The following is a 21,570-nucleotide window of genomic DNA, read 5'->3' as shown; positions in this document are numbered from 1 at the left end:
CTCACGCATACGCAGTACACAGCCTCCAATCTTTCCCAAGTCAAGAGTCCTGCACCTAGCACCGACTCCCACTACCGCCCACTGCCTCCCGCTGCCTGCCGCTCCCACTCTCACCGAGAAAACCGGGATGAATCTCCCGCCCAATCGGCCCCAGCGGTAGCGGGCAGTAAAAAAGCAAAGACCATCCGGGCAACGCCGAGAAATGGGCGGGAGCAGCAGTTGACGAATTTCAGGGCCATAAATATCTCTTAGAGTTATGCTCGAGCAGATAAAGATTTGAAAAGATGCAGAATACCTATATATCAGAAAATTCTTTAGTCTACCGGACAGCTGCTTTGCACTTCCTTCTTGCTGATTCTTACTTATTTAGACAGGCTTCTCAGGAGCAACCATCAGAACTTTTTTTGTTTGCATTGATATCATTTGAAGTGATACAAGGTTAATAAATTAATCTTAAAAAACAACAGTGCCATCAGTTAAGTGAGGAACATGCTGGAAAGGATGTTTTCTGCCTCCGTCAATGTTGAAAGTTACCCCCAATTTGCATATGAAAGCATTTGGCCAGAATTTGCGGTGGGTATGATGGCATACTCTCAGAGTACGCCATCATATCGCCTTTGAAATGCATCGCAAGTTCGGGATTTGAGCATGCACTTGACTCAGCTGCCCGTGTCCGAACTCGCACCAAGTCTCACTCACCCAACATCCCTATGCTGGCTGACCTACATTGGTTCGTGATGAAGCAACGCCTCAATTTCAAAATTCTCATCCTTGTTTTCAAATCCCTCCATGGCCTTGCCCCTCTCTATCTTTGTAATCTCCCTCAGTCCCACAACCCCCGACATGTCCTCTAATTCTGTCCTCTTGAGCATCCCTGATTATAATCACTCAACCATTGGTGGCCATGCTTCTGTTGCCTAGGCCCCAAGCTCTGGAACTCCCTGCCTATACCTCTCCGCCTCTCTTTCCTCCTTTAAGACGTTCCTTAAAACATACCTCTTTGAACAAGCTTTTGGTCACCTGTGCTAATTTCTACTTATGCAGCTCAGTTTCAAATTTTATATCTCATAATAATCCTGTGAAGCACCTTGGGATGTTTCACTACTTTGAAGGCACTCTATAAATACAAGTTATTGTTGTTGTCAAACTACGACAGATAATCCTTTCCGCCTTAGAAATCCCAATTGCTGCAGCAGAGTTGGGCTAATTGCCCAACAACTGCCCTGCAGTTACATAGGCTATACAGCACAAAACCAGGCCATTCGGCCCAACCAGTCCATGTCCAAATTTTTGTTACATACAAAAAATTTTCAGGTTGATGCAAACAGGTGCAGGACCTGTTTGTATTAGTGTAAGAGGATACCTCAAAAGATCCAAAGCTTGATTCGGCATGTATTTAGCTCAGATAAAAGTGAAATTGTTTGTTTGTTTTGTCTGCACATTTTATTGAAGCTTGTTACTGTCATTTCGCCAGTTTTTTTGTCTGGGACAATCTGAATTCAAACGATACTAAATCCCAAATAATGAGCAAAATATTAAACCTAACTATATATTTATACATTAAAGCTTTTAAAGTCGCCATACGGTGCTGTTGTCATTGACCGTGCCTGTTCAGTGAGTGGATTCAGAGGGTCAGGTGTCAGTCTGCACCCTCCTTTCTCCTCTGTCACCTTATTCTGTAACTTTATTCCCCTGTGCACCAGTTATCATATCTTATTGAACAATTAACTGTAAAAGCCTGATGCTGGTTCCCACATCTGTCAAGAGGAGACTCTGCACTTCCACTGATTGGAGTACCAGGCCCACGTGATCCCAGGTATACTTCTGCACATGCCGCACCCCTGGGATCCATGGGCCATTATGCTGCCCTTGAATACACAGTGTCAGAGAGCAAGTTTGCGAAGGAGGGTCCTCATCAGATATTCTGTTTGGATGCCGGCGGCGCATTCCGTAGGTACGCTGCCAACCACAAAATCTGCCCCATTGTTTTAAATCACTTTAAAGACCAGCAGTTATATAGATTTACTCTGAATAAGCAAAATGCACATCGAAGACGGATAGTGTCAAAAAATAAATAATGTGTTGCTGATTATGTAACTCACTGGCACCTACAATGCTCATAATGCTCATGAATTATGCAGCCACATTACTCAGTAATACATTTCTTGTAAATCATTGCTCTCTGATCTGTACCTGCTGCATAATCCATTGTTTAAAAAAAACACAGGCCCTATAATGCAACATGTTTCTTGATGGATCCTGTGTCATAAAATTAGCAATATCCTTTATCCAAATCAGACAGCATTATTTTAGCTTGAAATTATATAGGTAAGCCTTCACATCAAAGAAATGGACCTCTGCATTGAAGTGCGCTAAAATCAATTTAAAAAGCAGCGTCAGATTAAAAGAAAACAACTACAAATGTTGGGAATCTGGAATGAGATACATGTTTTGATGAAGGTTCTATAAATAAATGTTAACCTGTCTCTTTTTCTTTACAGATTCTATATACCTTGAGCAGTATTGACACTAATAGATACCTCAGTGAATTTAAGGCACTCATCCAATTTTGGAGTCAGCTCACGCTGAAAGGTCCTTGACTCCGTTCTTAGTTTACACCCTTTTTCACCCTTTGAATACATTACTACCTATCCATTATTGTTTGTATAACATTGTTAGTCACTTCCCGGCATTTCTCTTCTTCCTCCTGTTCAATTGCCCATTATCCCCTCTGTGAAGTGCTTTGGAACATTTTGTTGTGTAAAAGGTGCTGTATAAATTTAAATTATTATAGTTATTTTATTGTCCTATCTCTTCAATACATTTATATTGAGAGTCTGAAAATTGCTTTAGAACAGAGGTATTAGGCCACTGGTTAGGTTGTTCTATTTCATTGCTTTTACTCTAAGACATAGTCTAAAGTGGCCCACTGACCAAATAAGGCCCACAACCTCCCGACGACAAAGCTTCTATCAGTTCCTTTGTTCTCAGTGCACGGTTACACAAGGTCAATTTTGATTTCAGCTCTTTAAAGTCCCCAGGCAATGTACACAGGAAAAAGTTGCAACGTGATTGGTGGATTTTGATCAACCAGGGATCGGCCTTTTTGCACCAATCATGGAGCAGCCTTTTCCAGTCCTCCAGCCCGAGGAACTTTAAACAAGCTGGAGTTTCCAAGTTCAAGTTCAGGGAAGGGACATGATGGTGCAGAAAAAAGAGGAAGAATGGGTGAGGGAAGAGGAGGGAATGGAGGAAAAGATTGAAGAGAACATTGTTTCCTTCTTTGGAAGGGATGCTCTCGTTTTTCTAATTCAAATGAGGATTTTGCTATTTGTGTACATGAGAGTTTGGTGATTTTGAGTGAGGGGATCTCACTGTTATATGGTAGTTTTACTTTTAGAAACATAGAAACATAGAAAATAGGTGCAGGAGCAGGCCATTCAGCCCTTCTAGCCTGCACCGCCATTCAATGAGTTCATGGCTGAACATGAAACTTCAGTACCCCCTTCCTGCTTTCTCGCCATACCCCTTGATTCCCCCGAGTAGTAAGAACTTCATCTAACTCCATTTTGAATATATTTAGTGAATTGGCCCCAACCACTTTCTGTGGCAGAGAATTCCACAGGTTCACCACTCTCTGGGTGAAGAAGTCTCTCCTCATCTCGGTCCTAAATGGTTTACCCCTTTTAATGGCTTTTAGCGTGTATCGGGGGTCTGCCTTTTTGTGTGAATGGAGGTTTGCATCTCTGTGTAAACATATGTGGACCATTCATTGGTTTAGAAACATGGTTCTACCTGCCAGGTCCAAAAGATTAGACATCCTTGCGCTGAGGAGTAGCATTGTAAATGTGGGGTAGAAAGGCAGTACCACCATTTGAAATATCGATCATTCATTCTCAAAAAGGAATTCCATGAATAGTTTTAGTTTTCTTACTTAAATAAATTATTTATCAAAATCTAGATATACGGTAAATTTGCTGCTCACATCTATATGTAAATGCAAATATACAGGGAATCTTACTAATATCCCACTGATTAGTTATATTTTTCACCAGATACCACAAGCTGTTTCAATGGAAAACAGAAAACTCCACATAGCATTAGATGGCGTTTCAAGATCACTAATTATGTGACTTGATTAGCTCCAATGATAGATTAATTAATAATATAGCTCTAAATGTAATTGCTACTCTTAATATGACAATTTCATGCCATTTTTCTTGCTTATGCCTCTTCTGACTGGGCAAAAAAAAAATTTTGTTTCTTATTGAAACCAGAATAATCCATAGCTACAGGCATGTTCTTATCCCTGCAAACTACTTAATGCAATGTTGTGCAAATCTTCACAAGGCTTAATTCCTTGTACATGTTTATCTGTGATGTAAATCCTCCCAGTGGCACTATTCCTTATTCCAGAATCATCTCATTTCTATTCTGTTTAAACAAAATCCAAGTTAACTAATCTTTTTCAGTAACCACAACAAATAAATATAGGATTTGCACATACCAGTAAGTTGACTCTTGTGTTTTCTTTATTGATCAACTGCCACTGCCCATTTCCTGAAAATTACCAAAAAACCAAGCAAGCTAGCCCAGCAATGATTCTGCTCTGAAAGGAGCAAAGTGACCTGTAACTAACATCATATTTCCCTTTCACCCCATCATTTAGTTGAATCTAGATCATATGAAATTTGTGAATCACTACTAGGATAACATGTAGTGATTAAAGGCTAAGATTCCTCTCCAATGTGCATGGGGAATGCTCAATTCTCAGGTGTAATGGAGAGGAAAATGGTGCAGAGATCTTGAAGACCAGGGACCAAGATTTCTTGTAAAGTTGTGCCCAAACAAATGCGTAATCGCAGTGTAATGGTGATTTACGGTGCGGAAGATGGAGAAAATGTGGGCGTAAGAGACTGATGTTTATACTCACACTATGCCTGAATTCATCAATCTTTTACGCCAGTTCTTGAAAACCTCTGCACAGACTCTCCTCTGCTCATTAACAGAGCTCCGTCCCACCCAGAGTGTGAGAGTGGAAAGTGTGAATTTTCTGCAATTACACTGGTTCAGAATGAGCATAAATATAAGCTCAAAATTGTAGGCACAGGAATCAATGTCATATTTCTGGTGTTTTATGGTGATTTGTTTCAAGCAATATTTTAATTGCACCTCACTGAGATTTGTACCATATTTTATTTTTATTTTTCTTTGAATGTATTTTTATAGCATCAGGATGAGTCACATTGAAAAGGTTGCATTTCCTTAAATATGCTTTGATTAAAGCACATAAATGATGGTTAGATGGCTTTAAATTTTAATTTTTGCCCTTAAAGATAATAAATATGATGCAACTTTCCTCATTCCCCAGCTATTTACGTCAATTTTCATGTCGCGACATATGATAATGAGTTTGGCAGGGAATTTTGGTGTAATTTGGAGCTGGTAAAATGGCTATGAATCCGACGAACATTTTGACAAAACTTGCCTCCACAGGACATTCTGGGCCCAAGTCTCCGCTCTCTTTTGGAGCTTTCTGTTTGGAGCTTTCCCTATGGGTTGGCAGAGCCTGCATCGATAACAAGCACAGGCTAAGAACTGACATGCAAATGGGGATAGAGGGGGTGATCCTGGTCCTCTTGTCTAATTTTCCTGAATGTTTGTTGTAAGCATGCCTGATACAGAGTTGCCAAAAGAAATTGTTGCTGTTCCCCTCAAATCAGCGGGCCTGAGAGAGGCTGACAGCAAGACAAAGAGGGCCTTTTTTTCCCTCACGGTGACCCACTGAGTCCTTAGGGCTGAACCTACATTGGTGGGCATTACAAGAGCTGCAGGCCTTCTGCCTGCAGTTTTGGGCACAAGCCCTTGTTAAGGATAGGACTCTACTGGAGGGGTGGAGCAACATTTGCAAATTACCTGAACTCACAAATCAAGACAGGTTCGGGTAATGAGCCTCCAGGTGTGAGGTGGTGAGGAATATTGGGGCAATGTAAATCAGAACACTTGAAATGTAGTGCTGAAAACAACTCAAACAACTGTCAGCAACACTACTTCTGCTAACTGGATCCTGCAGGTCACTCTCAATTTTAAACTCTCACGATGAGACATTACTAGTGTCAGATACAAAATATGGAACTGATGAATATAACATATACTTCATGGGGTGGATTTTCCATTGATTTCCCAGATGAAATTTAGCTTCTTCTGGTGATGCAGCAGCAGACACAATGCAGAACCACTTAGATCTCCCTGAGCCACTGGCTTGCTTGCAGGATTCTCACCATTGACACAGAAAACTGAGCCAGGATCATGGTGGGTTGGGGCAGCAGAAGAGGTCCTACCCCAATCCCATCGATGGGGAAAGAGGAAAGTCCAGCTCTTTTGTGTCAAATACAAACATGGAATCATTCTCCAACGCACCACAAGATATTGTAATAGGTGTGGACCCATGCAATACTCTACAAGCTGAGCTTCCAATTTTATCTGTAGGGGCAGACTGAGGACAAGTTATTTTGGTCCCGTTTTTGCACCTCATACTGGATGGCTATGCAGTAGCTTTGACAGAAACCTCAGAAAAAACAATATCAAAGGCATTCTGCTACTTGGAAATAGGAATAAGAGCAGGAGTAGGCCATACTGCCCCACAATCTTGCTCTGTCATTTAATACGATCATGGCTGATCCGATCATGGACTCAGGTCCACTTCCCTGCCCGCTCCCCATAACCCCTTATTGCTTAAGAAACTGTCTATCTCTGTCTTAAATATATTCAATGACCCAGCTTCCACAGCTCTCTGAGGCAGCGAATTCCACAGATTTATAACCCTCTGAGAGAAGAAATTTCTCCTCATCTCAGTCTTAAATTGGCGGCCCCTTATTCTAAGATTATGCCCCCTAGTTCTAGTCTTCCCTATCAGTGAAAACATCCTCTCTGCATCCACCTTGTCAAGCCCCCTCATAATCTTATACATTTCGATAAGATCACCTCTCATTCTTCTGAATTCCAATGAGTAGAGGCCCAATCTATTCAACCTTTCCTCATAAGTCAACCCCCTCATCTCCGGAATCAACTGAGTGAACCTTCTCTGAATTGCCTCCAAAGCAAGTATATCCTTTCTTAAATATGGAAACCAAAACTGTTCGCAGTATTCCAGGTGTGGCCTCACCAATACGTTGTATAGCCGTAGCAAGACTTCCCTGCTTTTATACTCCATCCTCTTTGCAATAAAGGCCAAGATTCCATTGGCCTTCCTGATCGCTTGCTGTACCTGCATACCAACCTTTTGTGTTTCATGCACCAGGATCCCCAGGTTCCGCTGTACTGCAGCACTTTGCAATTTTTCTCCATTTAAATAATAACTTGCTCCTCGATTTTTTTCTGCCAAAGTGCATAACCTCACACTTTCCAAAATTATAATGCATCTGCTCAGTGATTGTAATTGTGTTAAGTTTCTCCCCCCCTATAGCCCCTTGACTATCCACTGTTGGGATCTTTTTAGTGTCCTCTAATGTAAAGACTGATACAAAATATTTGTTCAGAGTTTCTGCCATCTCCATATTCCCCATCACTAATTCCCCAGGCTCATCCTCTAAGGGACCAACATTTACTTTAGCCACTCTTTTCCTTTATATATATCTATAGAAACTCTTGCTATCTGTTTTTATATTTCATGCTAGTTTACTTTCATAGTCTATGTTCCCTTTCTTAATCATTTTTTTAGTCATTCTTTGCTGGCTTTTAAAAGCTTCCCAATCTTCTGTCCTCCCACTGGTTTTGGCCACTTTGTATGCCCTTGTTTTTAAATTGGATACCATCCTTTATTTCTTTAGTTAGCCAAAGATGGCTATCTTTTATTTACACTGGCAGTCAATTACTCCTGACCTACGTGAAACCTATAACGGGATAGCTTCTGTGCATGCACAAAGATTTCCAACCAGAAAATAGAGGTAGTTCGCTCCAAAAACTTCTTGTGACAACAATCAGCTTCCAGACATAAAATGCAAGACTCCAAAAAATTACTCAGTATTTCTCTTCAAAAGTTTGATATTGACTTCAACATTTTCGCATTGCTACTCTCTCTATATCGAGTTAAAGTCTGCTATCTACACATGAAATAGTGATGGTAATAGTGCGTGCATATGACCTATATAACTGTGATCGGCCAATAATACTCTGCTTGCACAGTGCGAATTTTAACCAAATAGTTGGGACAGATTTGTGTAATAACTTCCTCTTGATATAGTTTTACCCATGGGCAACTACTTGGAAAACAAAAGATGGGATCAATGATGCAACCCAAGTGCCACACCACAGTCACCTGTGGCAGATGTACACCAGAAAGTACAAGTTCAACTCATTTGTATAATTTACTGACTTTCTGGGCTTGTCTCTCAGAATGCAGTGGGCTGCAGTGTAGAGTTGCTGCCTGCCCATTGTGCACTTTTCACTTTCCATGTATTATGGAAGGGTCACCAGGAATGCAGTAAGAAGGCAAGCAGGTGGCATGGCACAGGATCAGAGATGCCCAATTTTCTTTCAAAACTGAAATGGCAACCTCTCATTCAGCATCAAATTGTATGTGGCTCGAGTGCTGCTTCAGCACTCCCATGTGTTATGGACAGTCACTTAATTATTACAGAAGTCAAGCGCTTAATTAGGTCCAACACACAGCGTGTGCACATGGGGAGGGTTTAAACTAATATGGCAGGGGCATGGTAATCTATGCAGGGAGACAGAGGGATGTAAAATGGGGACAGGAGCAAAAGGTAGAAAGGAGATAAGTAAAAGTGGAGGGAAGAGAAATCAAAGGCAAAAATCAAAAAGGGCCACATTAGAACATAATTCTAAAAGGACAAAGAATATTAAAAAAAACAAGCCTGAAGGCTCTGTGTCTCAATGCGAGGAGCATTCGTAATAAGGTGGAAGAATTAACTGCGCAGATAGCTGTTAATGGTAATGATGCAATTGGCATTACGGAGACATGGCTCCAGGGTGACCAAGGCTGGGAACTCAACATCCAGGGGTATTCAATATTCAGGAAGGATAGACAGAAAGGAAAAGGAGGTGGGGTACTGTTGCTGCTTAAAGAGGAGATTGACGCAATAGTAAGGAAGGACATTAGTTTGGATGATGCGGAATATGTATGGGTAGAGCTGTGGAACACGAAAGTGCAGAAAACGCTAGTGGGAGTTGTGTAAGATCACCAAACAGTAGTAGTGAGGTTGGGGATGGCATCGATCAGGAAATTAGGGATGCGTGCAATAATGGTACAGCAGTTATCATGGGTGACTTTAATCTACATATAGATTGGGCTAATCAAACTGGGATCAATATGGTGGAGGAGGATTTCATGGAGTATATAAGGGATGATTTTCTAGACCAATATGTTGAGGAACCAACTAGAGAGCTGGCCATCCTAGACTGGGTGTTGTGCAATGAGAGAGGATTAATTAGCAATCTTGTTGTGCGAGGCCCCTTGGGGAAGAATGACTATAATATGGTAGAATTCTTCATTCAGATGGAGAGTGACACAATTAATTCAGAGACTAGGGTCCTGAACTTAAAGAGAGGTAACTTCGATGGTATGAGACGTGAATTGGCTAGGATAGACTGCCGAATGATACGTAAAGTGATGATGGTGGATAGGCAATTGCAGACATTTAATGATCACATGGATGAACTTCAACAATTGTACATCTCTGTCTGGCGTAAAAATAAATCGGGGAAGGTGGCTCAGTCATGGCTAACAAGGGAAGTTAGGGATGGTGTTAAATCCAAGGAAGAGGCATATAAACCGGCCAGAAAAAGCAGCAAACCTGAGGACTGGGAGAAATTTAAAATTCAGCAGAGGAGGACAAAGGGTTAATTAGGAGGGGGAAAATAGAGTATGAGAGTAAGCTGGCAGGGAACATAAAACTGACTGCAAAAGCTTCTACAGATATGTGAAAAGAAAAAGATTAGTGAAGACAAATGTAGGTCGCTTGCAGTCAGAATCAAGTGAATTTATAATGGGGAACAAAGAAATGGCAGACCAATTGAACAAATACGTTGGTTCTGTCACCACTAAGGAAGACACAAATAACCTTCCGGAAATATTAAGGGACCGAGGGTCTAGTGAGACGGAGGAACTGAAGGAAATCCTTATTAGTCAGGAAATTGTGTTAGGGAAATTGATGGGATTGAAGGCGATAAATCCCGGGGCCTGATAGTCTGCATCCCAGAGTACTTAAGGAAGAGTCCCGAGAAATAGTGGGTGCATTGGTGGTCATTTTCCAACATTCTATAGACTCTGGATCAGTTCCTATGGATTGGAGTGTAGCTAATGTAACCCCACTTTTTAAAAAAGGCGGGAGAAAACAGGGAATTATAGACCGGTTAGCCTGACATCGGTAGTGGGGAAAATGTTGGAATCAATTATGAAAGATTTAATAGCAATGCATTTGGAAAGCAGTGACAGGATCGGTCCAAGTCAGCATGGATTTATGAAAGGGAAATCATGCGTGACAAATCTTCTAGAATTTTTTGAGGATGTGTCTAGTAGAGTGGACAAGGGAGAACCAATGGATGTGGTGTATTTGGACTTTCAAAAGGCTTTTGAAAAGATCCCACACAAGAGATTAGTGTGCAAAATTAAAGCACATGGTATTGGAGGTAATGTATTGACGTGGATAGAGAATTGATTGGCAGACAGGAAGCAAAGAGTAGGAATAAATGGGTCCTTTTCAGAATGGCAGGCAGTGACTAGTGGGGTACCGCAAGGTTCAGTGCTGGGACCCCAGCTATTTACAATATACATTAATGATTTAGATAAAGGAATTGAATGTAATATCTCCAAGTTTGCAGATGACACTAAGCTGTGTGGCAGTGTGAGCTGTGAGGAGGATGCTTGAGGCTGCAGGGTGACTTGGCCAGGTTAGGTGAGTGGGCAAATGCATGGCAGATGCAGTATAATGTGGATAAATGTGAGGTTATCCACTTTTGTGGCAAAAACAGGAAGGCATAATATTATCTGAATGGCGGCAGATTAGGAAAAGGGGAGGTGCAACGAGACCTAGGTGTCATGGTACATCAGTCATTGAAGGTTGGTATGCAGGTACAGCAGGCGGTGAAGAAGGCAAATGGCATGTTGGCTTTCATAGCGAGAGGGTTTGTGTATAGGAGCAGGGAGGTCTTATTGCAGTTGTTCAGGGCCTTGGTGAGGCCACACCTTGAAGATTGTGTACAGTTTTGCTCTCCAAATCTGAGGAAGAACGTTCTTGCTATTGAGGGAGTGCAGCGAAGGTTTACAAGACTGATTCCCGGGATGGCAGGATTGACATATGAAGAAAGACTGGATCGACTAGGTTTATATTCACTGGAATTTAGAAGAATGAGAGGGGATCTCAAAATAACATATAAAATTCTGACAGGATTGGACAGGTTAGATGCAGGAAGAATGTTCCCAGTGTTGGGGAAGTCCAGAACCAGGGGTCACAGTCTAAGGATAAGGGGTAAGCCATTTAGGACCGAGATGAGGAGAAATTTCTTCACTCAGAGAATTGTGAACCTATGCAATTCTCTACCACAGAAAGTTGTTGAGGCCAGTTCATTAGATATATTCAAAAGGGAATTTAGATGTGGCCCTTACGGCTAAAGCGTTCAAGGGGTATGGAGAGAAAGCAGGAATGGGGTACTGAATTTGCATGATCAGCCGTGATCATATTGAATGGTGGTGCAGGCTCGAAGGGCCGAATGGCCTGCTCCTGCAACTATTTTCTATGTTTCTATACTCCTAGACCCTTTGCATTTACCCCTACCTTTGCTTGTGCAACCTGCCTCAGACATATTGTGCACCTCAGGGACCTGTGCCTGATTTTCTGAGTCGTGGACAGGCAATGCCCTTCAGCTCATCATGTACCAATCATATTAGTAGCCCTATATTAACAAAGCTTTTCTTTATTAGATCATCAGATAAGGAAGCAGTTCATGCCCGCACGCAGTAAGAGCTGGATGACATTCAGGCTTGGGTTGATAATTGGCAAGTAACATTCTAGCCATGCACGTGCCAGGCAATGACTATCTGCAACAAGAGAGAGTCTAGCCACTGCCCCTTAACATTCAACGGTATTACCATCGCTGAATCCCCCACCACCAACATCATGGGGGTCACTATTGACCAGAAACTGAACTGGTCCATCCTTATAAATATTGTGGTCAGAGGCTGGGTATTCTGTGGTGAGTGTCTCACCTCCTGACTCCCCAAAGCCTTTCCTACAAGGCACACGTCAGGAATGTGATGGAATACTCCCCATTTGCCTCAAAGAGTGCAGCTCCAACAACACTCAAGAAGCTTGACATCATCCAGGAAAAAACAGCCTGCTTGATTTGCATTCCATCCATTACCTTAAACATCACTTCCTCCACCACCAGCGACCTATGGCTACAGTGTGTACCATCTACAAGATGCACGGCAGAAACTTGCCAAGACTTCTTGAACAGTGACCTCTACCGCCTAGAAGGACAAAGGCAGCAGGTGCATGGGAACACCACCACCTGCAAGTTCCCCTCCAAGTCACACACCATACGGTGTTGGAAATATATTGCCGTTCCTTCATTGTCGCTGGATCAAAATCCTGGAACTCCCTTCCAAACAGCACTGTGGGAGTACCTTCACCACATAGACTGCAGCCGTTCAAGGAGGCGGCTCACCACCACTTTCTCAAGTGTAATTAGGGATGGGCAATAAATGCTGGCCTTGCCAGTGACGCCCACATCCCAGGAACAAATTTTTAAAAAGTAGAAATATTTCAGCATGCTTACTTACGCACACAGATTGGGAGTTGTCCAGACCAGTTGTGGTCCTGTTGACATATCCGTACAGATGAACCAATCAGACGAAACCCTGGATTACATTGATAAACTACTGTATCTCTGTAACCATAATTCTCTCCAACCACTTGACCATTGACTATTGGCTCTGGAACTCCACAGTGTCCAGCTTAAAAGTTAAAACAAAAGATAAAATGGCACTTTCAATCACAAGATAAAAATCTGCTTTATTTAAAATTTATCAGAACTACTATTAACATTTATGACTAAGCATTTCATTTTTGATTAGAATACCATTTAACATATACAGCTTTATGGCGCAAAATTCGGTCGCGCCCCATTTGAAGTGTTAACTTTTAAAAGTTTGAAAAGTTAGTGCCAGGCGCAAACGATTGCTAACTTCTGCTAAATTGAGTTTTAGTGCCCCTGGAAGGAAGGGGGTGGTAAATGAAGCACCAATGACCTCAGTGGGGTGCAGCAGGGGCACTAACACCAGAGCGCCACCCAATTTCAGGTGACTTGTATTCAGCAATAATCCTTCAATCCTTCACACTGGCTGATTCCAGTTCTGAAATGAAAGGTTATATCAAGTAAACCTGCTCATTTTCAGCATTGCTGCATTTGAGGGAGAGCTATGAGCTAATGAAACAATTTTCTGGGATGGCTGCTGGAAATCCTGCTGCAAGGGAGTGGGTAAGGTGCTTCAATGATGTGGCATTGGAGGCATTGGTAGGGGCAGTGGAGAGAAGGAGGGATTCACTGTTCCCCGCATCTGGATGGAAGCCATTGCCACAGGTCTTCAGGGCGATGTGGAGAGAAGGTGTTGGTTAGCATGGATTCAATCAAACCCTGACACAGAGCCACAAGCAATTCAATGACCTCAGTCGGATGGTCAAGGTAAGTATATGCTTCCACACCTCCTACATACCAGCCTCTGAACCTCTGGCTGTGCAGACTGTGCAAATCAATACTCCCCCACCAAACATGAGCAGCTACTGAAACTCACATCCTCATCTCACGCCTTGACTACATTCACAGCTATTCAAAGATGGCTGGCATATCCCCTACATACATAGCTGAACTCTTATTCACACAAGTTCCTTTCTTTTGCAGACTAAGATGGCACATAATAGTAGGGAGCAGCAGAGGGCTAGCAGGGGTGAACCTTAACTGCAGGAGCTCTCCTACCTGGAGGAGCGAGTGCTGCGGCTCATTGGCTCGCAGGTAGGGGGTGCCGTGGCTAGCGGGGACATTGACCCCGCTGGGGGCAACAATGGTATCTTTATCCCCTCTCCTTTTCTCATTCCACTTCCCCCTCACACCAGAAGGCTTTATCACTTTTCAGCTCCTGATAATTTGTGCCTTTCTTGCTCTATTCCAACTTCTCTGCCCTTACCTTAACACGAGTATTGTGCCATTTATGTTTTCAGATAATCACCAAACAGATGTGCAGCCTGTACCTGAGCTCCCCCATCACAATGAGGAGGGAGAAGAGGAGGAGGACCACCCAAGCACTGAGTTATTGCATCTCTCACCTGCAGGCATCAGCTCAGAGACCAGCACTACACAGTCCTTAAGGTTAGCTTAGCAGAGGGGTCTGCACTGGGTGATGCATCGTGGTCTAGCGGGCTGCAGCAAGGCCAAGGGGAAAGGGTATCTTGGGAGCCAGCTCCCCGCAGGGTGAGTTCACATGCGATCTCTGCTGCACAGGATTCAGATGACGACCTCGATAGAAAGGCATTCGCAAGAAGGGTGATGGCAAGGGTGCCCAAGAACCTCCCCACTATGGTAAGAAACGTGGAGAAGTCCACCTCCAGAATTGCACAGAGCTCTGCGCACTGCAGACAATGGTGGACTCCCAGAGAGAGCGTGCGGATTCATACCTCATGACATGTGTTATGGGCAATGTGGCAATTTCCATGCTTCCATTGCAGCACAGGCGGAAGCAACGCAACATCTTAGTGCTGTAATGCAGACAATGTTTGGTGGCATCGAAGCCCAAATTGCTCTCATGCAGTCTCAGCTGGAGGTCACGTGTGCTCTGACTGCTGCCATTGCCACTGGATCCACCACAGTCTCCCAGAGATCTCATGTGTTGCAGCAGACCACCCTTCTGTGCTCCAGCAGATTGGTGAGGTTGCTGCCCCGGGGGAGTGGCAGTGGGTGAGTGGAGCAGGAATCCGCTGTCCTCTCTCGGGATGACACCATTTTTGATCCCACCACTGCCACTCCATCATTGCACTTGTCGCTGCCTGTCACCCAGCCAGCCCCAAATTGCCACTGCCCAACCTGACGTGGTGCAGACTACAGCCAGGCCTTCCAGACCCAGAGCTGGTCGAGGATGTCCCATAAGGCCATCTGTCGTCTCCAGCCCTGACACACAGCAGCCTTCCACCAGCCGTGCTGCAGCCATAGGGGACACACTGTGGAGGAGCTGTGGAAGGGTAATTGTTAGTTATGTATTTGTTGTTTATGATACTCTTAAATGTTATGACATAACTTTGAATTGGAATGTTTCATCTTTGGTGATGTCTCTCATTTCAGTTTTGGGGGTGTGGTATGGAAGGACAAATTGATGTGCTAATGGGAACATGCAGAGGAACTGGGAAGTGGGATGGAGTTCACTGGAACCAAAGTCTGATGAGACGGTCGCAGACCACCCTTGCAGACTCGCAGTTGTTTGGCTGCCTCCTCTGTCACTGTTGTTGCTGCTACTGCACTTCCTTGTCCTCCTCCTCCTCCTCTTTCTCCTTCTTCTGCTCCTCCTCTTCCTTACGTGATGGAACTATGCCTGGTGGTAATGGCTGTGCTCGCTCGGTGGCCAAGTTGTGCAGCATGTAGCAGACAACAACGAAAAGAGACACCCACTCAGCCGAGTACTGGAGGACTCCTCCCGAGCGGTCAAGGCAGTGGGATCATTGCTTGAGCACTCCAATGGTCTGCTCAATGATGCTCCTGGTGGCAGCATGGCTCTCATTATATGAGTGCTGGGCAGGAGTATTGGGATTGTGAAGGGGAGTCATAAGCCAGGTGGAAAACAGATAAGCCCTTATCACCGACCAGCCAGCTGCGAGCTTCATGTGGTGGCTGGAAGAGAGCTGGCACACCAGGCTGGCATAGGATGAATGCATCGTGGCTGCTGCCAGGATAGCAGGCATTGACGATGAGGATTCAGCATGTACGGAATACCAGAGGATTGTGATACAATACCCGCAAAGCGACATGGGTGCAGTCAATGGTGCCCTGCACATAGGGAAGCCTGCTATATTGGCAAAGCTCATGCACGCTCCAGCTGCTTCTCTCTGATAATGGGAAAGGAAATGTATTCCTTCGCCTTCTGTCACCTCACAGATAGAGCAATGGACAGCAAACTGGGAAATGTTGGAGATGTCTCCTGTTCCACACTGGAAGGATTCACTGGCGAGGAAATTGAGCATGATAGTGACCTTGACTGCCACTGAGAGAACCGTCCTCACCCTGGTATGAGGCTCGAGGTCTGGTTGCAGGAGATGGCAGAGCTCTGTGACCTCATCCTTGCTCAAGCACAGCCCTTGAACACACTGTTCCTCAGTGAAATTGATGTCGGAGAACTGCTGCTGGAATATCCAGGAAGGGTAAGGTCTCCTGTTGACAGCCCTGTTGGGCTTCCTCTCGCTGGCCACATGTTACTGTCGTCCTGCCTGCCTTTTGCCCTGCCTTTCTCTTTGCCTAAGTTGCCTCCGACGATGACGGTGGAGAAGGAGGTCGAGTGCGAACACAGCCCCCATAATAAATAAATATTGTCGTTTCAAATCTGCCGTCCTTGAAAGACAGGAATGTTTAAGAGCCAGAATATTCCTTCAACTGAAAATTGCTCAAATCTGTCAAACAGCCTTTCTGCCTATATGTTAGTAAGCTGCAAACAGTAATGGTCGACTAAAATTTTTTCTAAAAATGATGCCTTTAAATAGCGCTCCACCAGCTGACACGCGACTGAAACCCGACAGCTGGAGATGTTGTGGTCAGCACCAGGCAATAAGACAGGGGCACGACTGAAACAGCTTCTGGGATGGTAATGGGACATTGTGCACGGCGATGACATAATCATTGGCCGCAGTCGCGCGGGGTGCAACCTGTTCGCGCCGCTGTAAAAACCCCACCCAATTTAGCGCGAGGCACTGTTTTCGCTGCGCCGGACTAAAACGCGTACATGTGGGGCACCAACAGGGGGTTGAAAGTACCCGAATTTTGCCCCTTTAGTCTTTAACTTGGACAATTTGATAATGCCATGAACAACAAATTAATTATTCAATATGTATTATATATGAAGGATACCCTCATACCTAAGCATCTAGTTTCACTTCCACTCCAAAGCCCCGATGCCAGGCATTCTCTGACAGTTGAACCAACTAGTATGTAACCTGTGTCACAGGTCAAGATAGCTGTCGCTCCAAACGTAGTTTGAGTTCCAATTTTTTTCCCATTAGCAGGATATCCTAGTTCTCCACAAGAAATAACTAAAACAGAAAAAGAAGGAAATATATGCATTGTATATGTTGCAGTCATTATCTCAGAGTATGTGTTGCCAGGATACAATACATTGTTTTTTTTATTACTGTGTAATGACACAAGGCTTAGGGATAGTCTGTTCAGCTCCAACGTGTTGTATCATGAAGTAGCAAGACACAAAATTGTGCCTTTGATTCCTTGTACAATTTCCAAATCACGGTCATTCTTTCAGAAGAAGGCATATTCTCACAAGAGGAAAAGGCGACTGAAGGTTAAGTGATCTTTAGCCTATTGGGTATAGTAATTTTCCAGGGCCGGGAATTCCTGCACCCAGCCCGGAAGTCCCACCCACAATTTGAAATTCGCCAATGCACCCCTCAAAGGGGTGCTCCCGGGGCGGCAGCGCAGCGCTAATTCCAGCACTGCACTGAGGAGGCCAGCACTACACGGATGGTCCGCGTAGAGCTGATGACATACAATGCCTTTCCTCTCCCATTAAAGGGGAGGGCCGCTGCACATTCTGCAGACCCTTTGGTGGCCACTGGGCCACCAGGGAGGCAATTGACCGGCCCAGCAGCCCGGCACCCAAAGTCGAGTACTGGGCTGCACGATGGGGCAAAAAGGGGTAATTTTGGCTCCTTGGGAGCTTACCCCTCATTTCAATTGGCACATGGATTGGAATTTTAATCAGAAGGCAGGTACGGAGAAGGGCGTTGAAGGAACTAGGAAGAGGCTGGGAAACCCAGGAGAACAGATTTCCCTCAGGTCCTGTCAAATTTAACAGCAGAGCCTGATTAGCATTATAAGGGTCTGTTTCTCACTTCCAACCAGCATGATGGAGAGGCTGGCTGGCTGCAGGTGGGTAGGCCTGTGGCACTAGGCATCACAGAGAAGGGACGGAGGGAGGGATCGGGTGGAGCCGAGGTGTGGTCGGAAGCCAAAGGAGGTTCAGAGGTTTGGGGTAGCAGGGGCAGATTGTGGCCGGAAGCATTGGCGCTGGAGAATCTGGGGGGGGGGGGTAGAGAGGCGGGAACAAGCGGGTACGGAGGATTAAGTGGGGCATGGGCAGTTCAGGAAGATAATCGGATACCTCGGATTGGGTTGATCGGTGGCCTACTGCGGGGGAAGTGGCGGCCTCTGGAGATGTGGAAGGGGAGAAATCAGTGGCTTCAGGGTGGGTAATCGAAGGGGGGGGGTCAGAGGCCTCGGCGGGGGAGGTGGGAACTCAGAGACCTCGGGGAGGGGGGGGGGGAAATCGGAGGTCATGGAGGGGGGGGGGGGAACTCCGATCGTGCGAGGTGGGCTAGGCAGGAACGGAGGAACCAGGAGATAAGTGTAAAGCAGTCCTTGCCTTACTATAGGTGGTGAGTTCGCCAAGGCCTGAGAAACCCGACCAGCCAGAGTTAATTTTGAAATGCTAGTTAAATCTGAGGCAGGCCAGCCTCATTCTAATATTTAATTTGTCGGCCCACCTTCTGGGAGTGGATTGCCTGCCCGCTCCCCGTCCTGCCTCCGAAAATGCCGGAAGTGGGCTGGTTGGAGGCTCAATGGGGATGGTATTCAGTTTTTTAAGACTTTAACCTTAGATCCGATCACAACACACCCGTGTTTTGGGGTTAAAAATCCTCTCATGAAGACTGATGAGAAAGTATAGTTTTTAATTTTAAATATAGATATTTCAATTAATAAGTATGAAAACACTTTAAATAAAACAACCAATTCCAAAATTAACTTATGATAGATTAAACTTTTTCTTTAATTTGAGGAACTGAATAACTGTTTGGATTGCATTGTGACATATCAATGAAATGTCACGAAAACTTTCAAAAAGAAAATGAGCTGAAACAATTATTAAATTATAGTTACTCTGACAGCGTGGTCTTCCTCTTCCCCAGCTCCATGTTCCATTAGCCAAACATGTGATGGTGGTTGGTCCAAGTCGATAGTAGCCAGGGTCACAGGTGAAGACAACCTTTGTTCTAAACTCATAATGTGAACCATTCACCACTCGCCAACTCCCATGCTCCATAGTGAACGAACTGATGCTGGGGCATATCATCACTTGTAACAAAACAAAAATTAGTCTATTAATTAGAAAATCTCAAAATCAAATTAAGTTGAAGGTATTCCATGCTGTGTGGCAAAGGAATTCAATTGCCTGCAACAACTGTTAAAATTTTGTTAAAATACAACTCCAAAAATAATGGGCGAATTTAGCTTTCAGCGACGAATGCACCATTCATTCCATTTTCCTACAGACTTTCTATGGGATTTTAAACTGGAACTCACTGTAATTAGAGAGCCAAAATGCTACTACGGCCTCTACAGGGGATCTTTGATTTGTAAGGACAGGACAAGCAACTGTGTATCTCCATAACCAGTCAGATTAAGAATCGGGAATAAGCAGAACAGAGTTTGAACCAAATAGAACATTTAATTCAATGTCAAGTCAGGTACAGAAAGCGCAACAAAGAGAGGGAAAAGAAAAATGGGATTGAGAGAGAGATAAAAGAGACAGAAAGAAAATTTTTTAAAAATGATTACAATTTTGTTAAATCTCCCAACAATAACTAAAATCTGAAGGAATGACACTCCACACTTGTTACTTTTCAGTGCCAGAGAGGTTGTTTGGCAGTGATTAAGACTTATCATACCATTAAAAGGTAATTACACTGGAATGGATAAGCATTAACTTTTTCTGGAGACTTTAGTGAGTATATATCATGTAAGCACTCCAACTTCATGCCGTTCCATGTCTTTCAATGCCGAGTCTCTTGGTAAGATACCCTTCTCACGCAGCTTCTCGAGGAGCAGGGCAACTCGGAGAACAAATTACGGATTTCTGCATTTAACTACGCATGTTGGAAGCTGCTGTCCGATTTACACCTTAATAACAGTGATCACTGTTAGCCTCGCCGTTATTTCTATAGCAAGATGCGGCCCAATATTGTATGGACTAGTGTATAATGTTTAGTATCCTGATTTGATAATGCTGATTATTTCCTGGTATGAAGAATAATTTAATAACATAATTAACCAAAGATAAGCATGAAGATCTTCTATTTCAACATTATTTTAGAAGGACATATTTGCAATGTTTCTAAGGGTGTTTACAATGTGAGTTGAGCTTCTGTGTGAAGCAATCAGTATAAGTCTTGATTCAGGGCTCGATCTCACTCTGGAATAAAGCAGAGTGACAGTGCCTCAGAATTTAAATTATTAAAATGTGGAGAGGAGAGAATCTCAGCTCTCTGAACATTTTAATTGTAATCAAATAAGTTTAAAATCAGTCCAGAAGGAAGGAGGTCCAAGAAACAACCCCGAGTATTCTGCACACAAGGCTTGACATGGCATGGCAGCAACTTCAGTGCACTTACAAAGTATTCATTGATCGCCTGGACACTTTTTAAACCTACTTAATCTCACTTTAAGTATTTATAAAGCATGGATTCTATGCTTCCCACTCTCTAAATGTCTAATTGTTTGGATATACTCTGTGCATGCACGTATCCTGACATACAGCGAGCTCACTACTGGTTGGGATTATTAAATGTCCAGCCAGGTGGGAGCCAAGCACTATAAACAGGATGCCCCAAAGCATTTACAGGCAATGAAGCATTTTTGAAGTGTGACTGTTGTACTGTAGGGAAACTCGGCAGCTAATTTGCACACAAGGTCCCATAAACGGTAATGAGATAATCAACCAAAGAATATGTTTAATAATATTGGTTGAGGGATAAATATTGGCCAGAATCTAGAAACAACACTCTTGCTCCTCTGAATAGTCCCATGGAATCTTGTATATCCGCCTGAGAGGGCAGGCGGAGCCTTGATTTAGCATCTCATTGAAAGGGGGCACTGCTGACAGTGATGCAATTTCTCAATAGTGCACTGGGGTGTTTGCTGGATTATGTGCTCAAGTCTCTGGAGTATGGCTTGAACCTACAGCCTTCCGACTCAGGAGGCAAGAGTGCTACCCACTGAGCCAAAACTAAATTTACACAAACATTAAAAACTGAAGATGAAGCACCATGAGTAATTAATGGCATCTACAGATATCAGAATCTGAACATAACTTCAAGATGTTACCCCCAATTACTTCCCCAAAATTTAAATACCATTAAATCATCAACACAAACAGACACAAAATATATAATTATTTAATTTGATTAAATCCTGATGGTGGTTCTGTCTAGAACTGAAAGAAAACAGTAATCATATCTTAGAATCATAGAATGATACAACACAGGAAGCCCTTCAGACCAGTGTGCCTGT

The 21,570-nt window shown here is 43.7% G+C and overlaps 1 protein-coding gene across 1 annotated transcript in view; it reads right to left on the bottom strand.

The window, feature by feature from the left end:
* The window catches only part of csmd3b (CUB and Sushi multiple domains 3b), a 3,002,015-nt gene that overhangs the window by 104,950 nt on the left and 2,875,495 nt on the right, over nt 1–21,570 (bottom strand). Inside the window, exons 51-53 of the mRNA XM_070874966.1 lie at nt 19,162–19,356; nt 17,130–17,303; nt 12,803–12,976 (exon numbers count right to left, since the gene is read on the bottom strand). Of these exons, the coding sequence (XP_070731067.1) occupies nt 12,803–12,976; nt 17,130–17,303; nt 19,162–19,356 (543 nt within the window). The remainder of the gene's footprint in view (nt 1–12,802; nt 12,977–17,129; nt 17,304–19,161; nt 19,357–21,570) is intronic.

The sequence above is a fragment of the Pristiophorus japonicus genome, chromosome 1, assembly GCF_044704955.1.
Source record: "Pristiophorus japonicus isolate sPriJap1 chromosome 1, sPriJap1.hap1, whole genome shotgun sequence".
Lineage (NCBI taxonomy): Eukaryota > Metazoa > Chordata > Chondrichthyes > Pristiophoridae > Pristiophorus > Pristiophorus japonicus.
The sequence above is the reverse complement of the archived record's forward strand: the minus strand, read 5'-3'. Positions and strand labels throughout refer to the sequence as shown.